The sequence below is a fragment of the Podarcis vaucheri genome (genome assembly GCF_965113315.1).
Source record: "Podarcis vaucheri genome assembly, chromosome: 3".
NCBI classification, from domain to species: Eukaryota; Metazoa; Chordata; class Lepidosauria; order Squamata; family Lacertidae; genus Podarcis; species Podarcis vaucheri.
In genome coordinates, this window is record NC_138761.1 from 5,009,418 (window position 1) to 5,021,642 (window position 12,225).

At 49.3% G+C, this 12,225-nt stretch overlaps 1 protein-coding gene across 8 annotated transcripts in view; it reads left to right on the plus strand.

The window, feature by feature from the left end:
* The window catches only part of HMBOX1 (homeobox containing 1), a 126,748-nt gene that overhangs the window by 96,219 nt on the left and 18,304 nt on the right, over positions 1-12,225 (plus strand). For all 8 annotated transcript variants that reach the window (XM_082217767.1, XM_082217766.1, XM_082217770.1 and 5 more), the window contains exon 6: positions 6,902-7,055. In XM_082217767.1, the coding sequence (XP_082073893.1) occupies positions 6,902-7,055 (154 nt within the window). The remainder of the gene's footprint in view (positions 1-6,901; positions 7,056-12,225) is intronic.

A 12,225-nucleotide genomic window follows, 5' to 3' on the forward strand; every position in this document is an offset into this window, starting at 1 on the left:
TACATTTGAGGTTGGGGGCTGCTCCCTTCCTCACCCCACAATTTCTGGATACCCAGAAATCTGCTGTGCAGATTAGGTAGCAGATGTCTTGTAGTTCTTCGAGTCGGTCCACCCAGTGCGTGTTTCTTCCTCCTGCAGCAAGTGAGGCAAAAAGATAGGTCTTTACCCTTGAAGACGACACGGCTAAAACATGGTCAGTTTTTTGCTGGTGTCAGTGCTCAGGGTTAATTCTTGGGTAAGCCTGTAGTGAGTGGCTCTCAGATCCCTTAAGGCCATTGGAAATTGTCCAGGCAAAATGAAATTGAGTCACTTTCAGCTGAAGCAGGTAGAGTGCTCTGGAACAACACACTGGCTTTCTTTGCCTCAGAAAGCAAGCAAAAAACCAACAACCCCTTCCTTCCACTTTTTTGTTTGTTTGTATGTACTTTCTGAAACACTCCCTCCTTGTTTTGTGTCTGCTGGTAGGTAGTTTTGCACTCTATCACTAGCTATCTTCTGGGAGAAAAATAGGATGCACATATCTCTTTATAGAAATTAAGCAGTAATATTTAAGCTGATATGTGCTTCTAATCTGGCCACCTTCCTTCCTTCCTTCCTTCCTTCCTTCCTTCCTTCCTTCCTTCCTTCCTTTCCTCCCTTCCTTCTTCCCTTCCTTTCCTCCCTTCCTTCTTCCCTTCCCTCCCTCCCTCCCTTCCCCCCTTCCCCTTCCCCTTCCTCCCTTCCCCTTCCTTCCTTCCTTCCTTCCTGCCTGCCTTCCTTCCTTCTTTCCTCCCTTCCTTCCCTTTACTTACTTACTTACTTCCCTTTACTTACTTACTTTACTTCCTCCCTCCCTTCCCTTCCCTTTCCTCCCTCCCTCCCTCCCTCCCTCCCTCCCTCCCTTCCCTCCCTTCTTTCCTTCTTTCCTTTCTTCCCTTTCCTCCCTCCTTCCTTCGCTTCCCTTCCTTCCTTCCTTCCTTCCTTCCTTCCTTCCTTCCTCCCTCCCTCCCTCCCTCCCTCCCTCCCTCCTTCCTTCCCTCCCTCCCTCCCCCCTCCCTCCCTCCCTTCCCTCCTTCCTTCGCTTCCTTCCTATCTGGCTTTGTCAATGAGAATTTGCAATTGGAGGCTACCTCTTCTCTTACCTCCAAAGTAACCAAAAGGAATAGGTGTGCTTTTCTACTTGGGGGGCTTAGGCCACGAATTTCCAAGTGGCTGGTGAGTGGAGTGTAAGCCCAGGAGGACAGTGCCTGGATTTGCCTTTTTAGAAGGTCCATGGCTCATTGGTAGAGCACTTTCTATGGAAGATCATTGGTCCCCCAGCTCTGTATTGTTTACACTGACTGGCAGAGGCTCTCCTGGCTTCCAGTGACGGCTCTCTCCCAGCTATGGCCCTTCCTGACGTCTCCAGGTAGCAGATAACAGAGGCGGACCTCTGCCTCGGATCCTGCACAATACCAGGCTGGATGGACAAAAGGATCTTACCGGTTATAGGGCAGTTCCGTATTTTAATGCAGATTTTATGACACGGCCACTTCCTTCTGAAAAGCTGAGGATTTTTGCATTGCTCCGGTATTATTTTGGTGAGGTGCATCTGTCGCTCTGTGCTCCTGTCTTCCATATGTGACTTCTTATAAATTAAGAGGGGGGACTCCCAGCATGTACAGCCACCGGACATGGAAGTTTCCATGTACCTCTGGCTAACATTCCTCCAACGAAGCTGAAGTCTGGGAGATTCAGGACAGGCCAAAGCGAGGTCCACAACTCATAGCAAAGAGTGGAAGCTGCTCCCAGCAGATGTAGGGACAGCCACCAACTTCACAGAAGAAAAGGCTATCCTAAGAGCACAAGAAGAGCGTTGCTGGATCAGGCCAATGGCCCACCTAGTCTGGCATCCGGTCGACAACATGGGAAGCCGTCCAGCCATTCCAGCAACTGGTTTTCAGGAGCGTTGCTTCATACAACCATGGAGGCCGAGTCAAGCCACCATGGACACCATATTTTTCGCTCCATAAGACACACTTTTTTCTTCCTAAAAAGTAAGGGGAAATGTCTGTGCATCTTATGGAGTGAATGTGTGGTCCCTGGAGCCGGATTGCCCAGGGGCAAAAAGCAGATCATGCTATTATTATTTTTGAAAGAGGGAAGTGGGTGTTGAAACAAAGCCACTGATCGCTTGCCGATCGGGGAGAGAGATAAGGGACGCTAGCGATAAAGGAGGCTACCTGGGAAGGGGGAGGTAAAGACAGCCAACTTGCAAAGGGGGGAAACAGGAAGACTAAAGCAATAAGGAGAGAAGTTAGAAGAAAAGGAGGAGCAAAAAACTGCTCCAGCTAAGGAAAAGACACTAAGGCAAACAAGAGGGAAGGGAGTGTTGAAAGGAAGCAGCTGATCGGTGGGATCGGGAGAGAGATAAGGGACACTAGGGGAGGCTACCTGGGAGGCGGGAGGTAAAAGCCCATGGATCCTCAGGATTTTTACATTGGGTCACCCCAAATTCACCATCAGATCACATAGCATGTCCATGGCTATAGCCTGCACCAAAAAAATCAGGCATCCACTGTTTCCTGGGGCTGCAATGGTTCAAAAACGTCGTTACAAAGCACGGATCCACATGGATCCTCAGGATTTTTGCATTGGGTCACCCCAAACTCACTGTCAAATCACATATCTGTGGCCACAGCATGAACCACAAAAATCATACATCTACTGTTTCGTTCAGAATATTTTTTTTTCATGTTGTCCTCCTCTAAAAACTATGTGCATCTTGTGGTCAGGTGCGTCTTATGGAGCGAAAAACACGGTAATTCAAGGAGGATAAGTCTGGTCAGGGCTTCTAATCACAACAGCTGTTCTCTTCCTCTGTTGCTGGAGGTTGTGTGCCTCCAGACGCCAGCTTCCGGAAACCACAGGATGGGAGAGAGTGCTGCTGTTGCACACGGCTTCCCATAAGCATCTTGTTTGGCCGCCGCGAGAGCAGGGTTCTGGACTAGAAGGGCCATGATCCAGCAGGGCTCTCCTCCGCCAAGCTGGCTGGTGCTTCTTCCCGCAAGCGCCCTGCGGCTCGCCCACCAGTGTTCCAAGCAAAGCACGTTTGGGAACCGGGGCGGAGCTTTGCCGCATTGGCCGACCCACCTCGGAGCGCCCACGCTTTGACACCAGTGGCACTGATTCATTAGGGCGGACCGGATCAGTCTGGCAGGGCCAGCAGGTAGCCGGCCAAGTGGGAGAGGATGAATGAGTTCCCTTGGCTGAGCTCCCCATCTCTTCTTCCCTTGGTTGTCACAGACTCAGGCTCGGCTTGGAGATGCGAGGCATCAACCGCCTGGGTCCGTTTTGGGGATATTCTTGTTGTTTTTTAGCACAAATGCCAGAATGTCCTTCCTGAATTTGCTCCCAGCTTCTGCTTTAACCCAAGTAGTTGCACAAAACAAATGAAATACCGTGAAAATCCCTGAAACGAGAAGTAATTGACCAGAAATATTATCTTATGAAAATAAACTAAATAATAAAAATCAAAAAGTTTAAGGAAAAAATTAGAAAAACCTAAAATTGAACAAAGCCTTAATGGGATGCCGGCTACACACCACGTTTTGCTGAACTATTCAGTTTCCTCAGAAGGAAATAGAAAAATCATAAACCTTAAATGACCAAAATTCAAAAAAGGGGGTAGAACTCCCAAAAATTCTGAAGTATTGTAATCCTAGCTCGACCTAGGTGAAGCAAAGCACAGCAATAAAGGATTGAGGACTCAAAGGTACAGTTTCTAATACTGAATTTTCAAAAAGGGTTTGAAAACCTAAATCTCAAGTTTTAGACAAAGCCCACCTTAAAGGAAGCAAAGCACAGTAATAAAGAGTTGAGGACTCAGCTGTGAAATTTCTAGTGTTGCCTTTACAAAAAGGTTTTTAAAAAACCTCCTCCTCCTCCTCTTTCTTCCTTCTTTGGCGATCCCTTGTAGCCGAGTAAGATTTCCATGAACACGGTTTTACCAGTGAGTCCGTAAGTGACTGTGGAGGCCAATTCTGGATCCACACGTCCTTCCACAGTGGGGACATTGGTTTCTGGGTGGGAGTTATCACGGTGTCAATTTGTCAAGCGTGCCTTCCTCTTAGCACGTTTCTCCCTTACGTCCTGAGTTCAAATGTCTTCAAAGCCCATGACACCTTTGGTAAAGGCTGTTCTCCAACTGGAGCGCTCGCAGGCCAGTGTTTCCCAGTTGTCGGTGTTTATACTACAGTTTTTGGGGTCTCATCTGGCATAGTACTGTTGACACTGGCTAGCAGCACCTACCTCTAGGGTTGTGGGAAGTGAGTATATCTTTGCCTTACCTGGAGCGTCTGGGGATATAACCTGGGGTCTCCTGTATGCAAAACAGATTCTTTGCCAATGAGCTAAGACTGCACCCCAGCTGCTGAATCAGTGCTAGAAATTAGGCAGGTGCCAGGCACATTTTGCAACAAAAGGTTAAAAATACATTAAAACATCAGTCATTAAAATCTTCCCTAAACATTTCTGCCTTCAGATGTTTTCTAAAAGTCTGGTAGTTGTTCTCTTTGGCATCTGGTGGGAGGGCGTTCTGCTTGGTTCTCTGTAACCTCACTTCTTGCGGGGAGGAAACCTCCAGAAGGCCCTCGGCGCTGGACCTCAGTGTCCGGGCTGAACAATGGGGGTGGAGACGCTCCTTCAGGTATACAGGACCGAGGCCGTTTAGGGCTTTCAAGGTCAGCACCAACACTTTGAATTGTGCTCGGAAACGTACTGAAAGCCAATGTAGGTCTTTCAAGGTGTTATGTGGTCTCGGTGGCCGCCCCCAGTCACCAGTCTAGCTGCCACATTCTGGATTAGTTGTAGTTTCCGGGTCACCTTCAAAGGTAGTTGGGAACATATAGGGTTTTTCTTTTGGTCCTCTTTTTAACTAAGGAGGATCTCTGTGGTGTAGTGGTTAAGAGCGGTAGTCTCGTAATCTGAGGAACCGGGTTCGCTTCCCCGCTCCTCCACATGCAGCTGCTGGGTGACCTTGGGCCAGTCACACTTCTCTGAAGTCTCTCAGCCCCACTCACCTCACAGGGTGTTTGTTGTGGGGGAGGAAGGGAAAGGAGAATGTTAGCCGCTTTGAGACTCCTTTGGGTAGTGATAAAGCGGGATATCAAATCCAAACTCCTCCTCCTCCCCTTCTTCTTCTTCTTCTTCTTCTTCTTCTTCTTCTTCTTCTTCTTCTTCTGTAATGCTCCTCTTACAGAATTGTTTTGCATCTGGGTGCTAAATTGGCACAAAAATCCGTTTCCAGGCCCCGCCCTCTGCTTTGACGTCGATTGTACTGACTCAATAGAAGTCCGAGCGTGTTTGTTTAGCACGGTTTCCCAGACTTGGGGTTTCCATTGTTTTTTGGACTCCATCTCCCATCATCCCAAGCTAGCAAGACCCAGTGGTCAGGGAGGATGATGGGAATTGTAGTCCCAAAACGGCTGGAGAGAGACCCAAGTCTGGCCTAGATGACTTTAAAAGTTTGGGGAACCCTGGTTTAAGGGAAGGGATGCAAGTCAGCGGTTTCAATCCCCAGTTACTCCAGGTAAGGCTGCAAAAGACCCCCCCCCCCGAAATCCTGGACAGCTGCTGCCAGTCAGTGCAGGGAATACCCAGCCCCCGGGACCGACTCTGTGCAAGGCAACTTTCTAGGTTCCTGTGGTATGTTGGGTCGGATCATTGGCCCCCTGCTCTGACTTGGAACTTGCACATGAAAATCATGTTTCCTGCGGCGTGTGGCTTTGCCGTTCTGATCCCACCCACCCCAGCAAAATAAGAAGCTTGGCAAAAGAAAAAGGAACTTTTTTGGGGGGGTTGGTTTAAACCTGCACTGCTGTTGGGTGGAAGAATTACGGCCTTCTCTGAACTTAGACCTCCGGCTTAGCTGCAGAGGAGTTTTGGCGTGTTCACGAGCATTTCAGCAGCTCGAAAGCAATGAATGATTGTGATGATTATTAATAATAAAGCACATCTGTGCTCTAGATTGAGGGACTGCGGGGATCTGATTATGGGCAGCAGTGTGGAGAAGGCAGAACTGTCACAGCGGTGGGCAATCCTTGGGCTACTCTTTGTGCAAGAGAGGGAGGGATACAGTATATGAATTATGTGCAAAGTAGATATGGAGGAAATGAGGTTTTAAGTTATAGGAGTTTGGTTATACAGTCATACCTCGGGTTACAGACGTTTCAGGTTGCGTGTTTTTGGGTTGCGCACCGCGCCGAACCCAGAAGTTACCGGAACGGGTTACTTCTGGGTTTCGGCGCATGCGCAGAAGCACTGAATCACACTTTGCACATGCACAGAATAATAATAATAATTTAATAATTTATTATTTTTACCCCGCCCATGAGGCTGAGTTTCCCCAGCCACTCTGGGCGACACAGAAGTGCCAAATCGCAACCTGCGCATGCATGCACAGGCATGGCTCTGCGGGTTGCAAACGTGCCTCCTGCATGGATCATGTTCGCAACCCGAGCGTCCACTGTACCTGCGTGCCTTTTCACCTGAGCAAAAGAGGCTTTTTTTAAAAAAGATGAAAAAGCAGGTGTGCTGTACTTTTAGACAGGCTCCTGTGTTTCATCAGGGCAGTTTTAGAGAAAAGCAAATTTATGGAAGGTCAGTCTTAATGGCTGCTAGTCGTGATGGCTGTTCTCTGCCTTGATGCTCAGAGGAAGCTATGCACTGAATCCCAGGTGCTGGAAGCCACCAGAGAGGAAGAGCTGCTCATGCGTTTGAATCCTGCTTGCAGTTTTCCCAAAAGGCATCCGGTTGGCCTTTGTGAGAATAGGATTCTGGACTAAGTGGGCCACTGCGTTCCTTTGGTGTTGAGCGGGGAGCCGAGCGGGGCTTTCCAGTTCCGCCGGGAAACACTTTCGTGTCCCGCTTTGCTTTTTTCCAGGGGCGACGTTAAGCATGAGGCCGGCCCCGATCCCGGTAGAAGAACCTGAATGGAGGCAGACTCCTCCCCCCGTCACAGCTACCTCTGGCACCTTCCGCTTACGGCGGGGAAGTCGGTTCACCTGGCGGAAGGAGTGCTTGGCCGTCATGGAAAGGTAAGGAACCCCAAAGCTCTGGGTGGACTGGGTTTGTCGCAAGTGTCAATTGTGCTAATAAAAAAAGGGGGGGGAGCATTTCTGCCTGTTCCCAATACAGTCGTACCTTGGATCCCGAACTTCCTGGAACTCAGAGGTTTTGGCTCCTGAACGCCGCAAAAGTGATTGTTCCGGTTTGCAAACGTCCTTTTGGAACCTGAACGTCCGACGGGGCTTCCGCGGCTTCTGATTGGCTTCAGGAGCTTCCTGCAGCCAATCAGAAGCCGCAATTTGGTTTTCAAGCGTTTTGGAAGTCAAACGGACTACCGGAACGGATTCCTTTCAGCTTCCAAGGTACGACTGTGTTATCTACACCAGCGGTTCCCAAAGGAAACCACGGAAGGTTGTAGATCTTACTGGAGGATGTTGAGATGATACACAGATCGTGGTCTTGTTGCCCAAGGAGATTTTGGGGCAGAGTTTTGGGCACCATTATTTGCTGCTGGAGCGGCTTCCTTTTTTAAATTTCCATTTATTTATTTGGTTTTTCAGATTAAAATTTTATAATCACATATCCAACATACAACATAAAACCAAGATTCCAAACAATCTCTTGGATTTACCTGCTCCCTTTTGTGGGTCCTATTGTTAATCATTTCCTCCTGCATCTTTTATGATCATCTGAAACTTTTACCTCTCCACTGTGTCCAAAATTCACCATTAAACCGCAAGTGTTATTCCAATCCTACCAGTTTACAATGGTTTTTAAGACAAATTATAATTTCCCCCCTATTCCTTATTGAAATGTTGGTCTTCTTGGTTCCTGATTCTTCCGGTCGTTTTAGCCATTTCAGCATAGTCCATCAACTTGATCTGCAGGAGCTGCTTCCTAGTTGTGTACCGTTGTTGGTCAGTAGCCTTCAGACAGGGGTGTGTATTTTGTGGGGGCAGGCCTCTCCCAGTTCAGGCACCTTTTCCAGACCAGGGGTTCATTCTCAAAACTTTCTCTCGCAAGGCAATGCCTGTCATTGTGTAGGTGAGGGCGTCCTGCAGATCCCGTCATCAGCAGGGCCTTGAGCGTGGTGGCACCGACCCTTTGGGATTCCCTCCCTGTTGCATACCAGACAGGCACCACCTGTGCTGTTCTTTTGACACCTGCTGAAGATCTTCCTCTCCCAGCAAGCTTCTTAAGCAGAGATCTTCATCCCATTTGGATCTGTATATTGGAATTGCGTTCCGAGTCTTTCGAAAGGTGTTCTTACCGCTTGTTGTTTGACGCCCTGCGCCCCTTTGGGAGAAAGGGCAGGGTATTGGTTTAATAAATGAAGTAAATTCCTTCTTGAGTAACCTTTTCCAGGCGATTGTGCCCATGGTGGGCAGGCATAGGAGCGAAAAGTGGGCACAGCAATAGGTGGGGTGCCTGCGATTTCTCCAGTGGACAACATGGGACTCTGCCTTTGAAGGTGATTCAGAAACTACAATGAATTCAGAACACGGCTGCCAAACTTGTGACTGGGAGTGGCTGCCGGGACCATATATCCTAAAGGATCTTCACTGGCTCCCACTACATTTCCGAGCACGATTCAAAGTGTTGGTGCTGACCTTGAAAGCCCTAAACGGCCTTGGTCCAGTATACCTGAAGGAGCATCTGCACCCACATCGTTCAGCCCGGACACTGAGGTCCAGCTCTGAGGGCCTTCTGGCGGTTCCCTTGCTGTGAGAAGCCAAGTTACAGGGAACCAGGCAGAGGGCCTTCTTGGTGGTGGCTCCCGCCCTACGGAACGCCCTCCCATCAGATGTCAAGGAAATAAACAACTATCTGACTTTTAGAAGGCATCTGAAGGCAGCCCCATATAGGGACATTTTTAATATTTGAAGTTTTGTTATTGTTTTGTACGTGTTGGAAGCTGCCTAGAGTGGCTGGGGCAACCCAGCTAGATGAGCTGGGAATAAATAATAGAATTGTTATTAGTTGCATCACTACATTCCAACCCTACAAAAGCCAGAGGCTTCTAACACTGCCCCCCCCGAAAGAAAACACATTACCCTCCATCATCACAGTTTAAGGGCAGATTCCTGCCAGTCTAGCACACTCAAGGCAGTAGTTGCCGAGGAGGCATGGCTGGTGTGGAAAAGTCCTGAGGCCCACAGATTGGGTCTCGGTGGGTCATGTTTGGCCCTCAGCCCTCCTGTTCCCCCACCCTGGCTGATTTTGCAAGGCTGGGATCCACTGGATCCAGTGGAGAGGATGGAGCTGGGAACGGCAGGCGGCAACAAAGACTGCCTGGTCACGTTGGGCAGCCTGTTCCGTAGCTGATCACTACATCTCTGGGCGTCCTGTTCCTTCGCCCGCTCTGCATAAGTATTGCATGGTGAGGGATCTGCAGCCCGCTTGTAATTCAATTCTCTTTTCTTTCGCTGCTGCTGCTTTGGAATTCCTCCCAGTGCACATTACAGGCTGCCGGGGTGTGGCTTTTGTGTTGGAGATCCAGAATCTCTCGCGTCTCTCCTCCGTCCCCTCCCTTCCCCACTTCTTAAAAACTTCTCTCGGAATATTTACGAGCTGAAGGTTAAAGAGAAGCAGCGAGCGGATGTCTGCACTCGTAGCTGCAGGGTGGGTGTGGTCTAGATAAACTGCGTTGTGAGATCTCTCTCGTGGCTGTGCAGTCTTCTACCCCATCTGCATGAACATAACCTTGTTTGTTGCCCAAACTCCCCCAAATATAATAGGCTAGCCTTGCCCTGGTCTCCTGAGAGTGGCCTGCTCTCTGCTTGCGAGGAGAGCCAGGAGGTCTTTTTGGGCGTAAATGGAGGTTCAGGCAGGAAGCCTCCTTGATTATTTGTGAAAATTTACGGCCTGATCCACCCCAGAAGGGACGCGGGTGGCGCTGTTGGTTAAACCACAGAAGACTCCCTGGAAAAGACCCTGATGTTGGGAAAGATGGAGGACACAAGGAGAAGGGGATGACAGAGGACGAGATGGCGGGACAGTGTTCTTGAAGCTACCAGCATGAGTTTGACCAAACTGCGGGAGGCAGTGGAAGATGGGAGTGCCTGGTGTTCTCCGGTCCATGGGGCCACGAAGAGTCGGACACGACTAAATGACTAAACAACAACAACAGCAGCCATGGAAAAAAGGATTGGAATTTGGGGACTCTTACCTGCCACCCAGGGACGTGGGTGGTGCTGTGGGTTAAACCACAGAGCCTAGGACTTGCCAATCAGAAGGTTGGCGGTTCGAATCCCCACAACGGCTTGAGCTCCCGTTGCTCAGTCCCAGCTCCTGCCAACCTAGCAGTTCGAAAGCACATCAAAGTGCAAGTAGATAAATAGGTACCACTCTGGCGGGAAGGTAAACGGCGTTTCCGTGCGCTGCTCTGGTTCGCCAGAAGCGGCTTAGTCATGCTGGCCCCATGACCCGGAAGCTGTATGCGGCTCCCTCGGCCAGTAAAGCAAGATGAGTGCCGCAACCCCAGAATTGGTCACGACCAGACCTAATGGTCAGGGGTCCCTTTATCTTTTACGGCCTGCTCCACCCCAGAAGCTATGGGCGAGTGTTTATTTTAATTTATTAGATTTATATGCCTCCCTTCATCAAAAGATCGCAAGGCGGTTCACAAGAGTAACATTAGGGAAATGAGAAATGAAAGTGTTGTATTAATATTGCTCCAAAGTGATTTGCATCTGTTTCTCGGTAATCCTTACAGAAGAGGGTTGTCTCTCTCTCTCTCTCTCTCTCTCTCTCTCTCTCTCTCCTGCCCCAAATCTCTTCCATATTGGATCACCTAGACCAACCTGGCACTCTCTAAATGTTTTGGAGTACAGCGGCTGTCAGGCTGGGGCTGGTAGCTGTGGTCCGAAAGGTTTTTTATTATTTCGTTTTCTTATTTCTAGCCCATCTTTCTCCTTGAGGAACTCGAGGTGGCCTCTGAGGTTCTTGTCCTCTACCCCTTCTGTCCCCACAATAGCCCTGCGAGGTAGACCAGGCTGAGAGACACTGGCCTAGTTAATGCGCCACGTTAAGCCCAGCCATGGCTCAGACCGGGGAGTCTCCAAACATGAGACCCACCTCTGATTCTCAAGCTGCAAAGTGGGGCCCATGGGCTGAGTTTGCTAAGTGGGTATGGAATGGACAAGTGGACATGGAATGGAGTATCCTGGGAAAAGCACATGGCTGTCAGGCAAATACCCTGAAACGGAGCAGTCTTCCATCGCATGCTGCTGGCATTAGATAAGCAGGAGCGACTAGAGGTTGTGGTGCTCAGAAAAATGGCATTGCAGAAAATAAGTGCCAGTAGAGATACTAGTGGGGAAGAAATGGAGGCAGTGAGAGATTTTACTTTCTGGGGCTCCATGATCACTGCAGATGGTGACAACAGTCATGGAATTAAAAGACGCCTGCTCCTTGGGAGAAAAGCAATGACAAACCTAGACAGCATCTTAAAAAGAGAGACATCACCTTGCCAAAAAATGTCCGTATAGTTAAAGCTCTGGTTTTCCCAGTCGTGATGTATGGAAGTGAGAGCTGGACCATCAAGAAGGCTGATCGCCGAAGAATTAATGCTTTTGAATTATGGTGCTGGAGGAGACTCTTGAGAGTCCCGTGGACTGCAGGAAGATCAAACCTCTCCATTCTGAAGGAAATCAGCCCTGAGTGCTCACTGGAAGGACAGATCCTGAAGCTGAAGCTCCAATACTTTGGCCACCTCATGAGAAGAGAAGACTCCCTGGAAAAGACCCTGATGTTGGGAAAGATGGAGGGCACAAGGAGAAGGGGACGACGGAGGACGACATGGTGGGACAGTGTTCTCGAAGCTACCAGCATGAGTTTGACCAGACTGTGGGAGGCAGTGGAAGACAGGAGGGCCTGGCGTGCTCTGGTCCAGGGGGTCACGAAGAGTCAGACACGACTAAACGACTAAACAACAACAACAACGAGACACTAGGAAGCACCGCCAGCCTGTGACTGAGAGTGCCTCCACATCTTTGAGGACTAGAAACATGACTGGTTTGAACCTCACATTTATTTATTTTGGTTGAGCCGTTCGAAATAGAAACATACAGGTTCCACGGGGAATTCTTTGCACCTAGGATCAATGAAGAAGCCTCACCCTGAACGCAGTTTATCTGAGACAAACAGAGCTGTCTTTGGAAGCAGCACCGCCCGGAAGCAAAAGATTGCTTGCTCCCA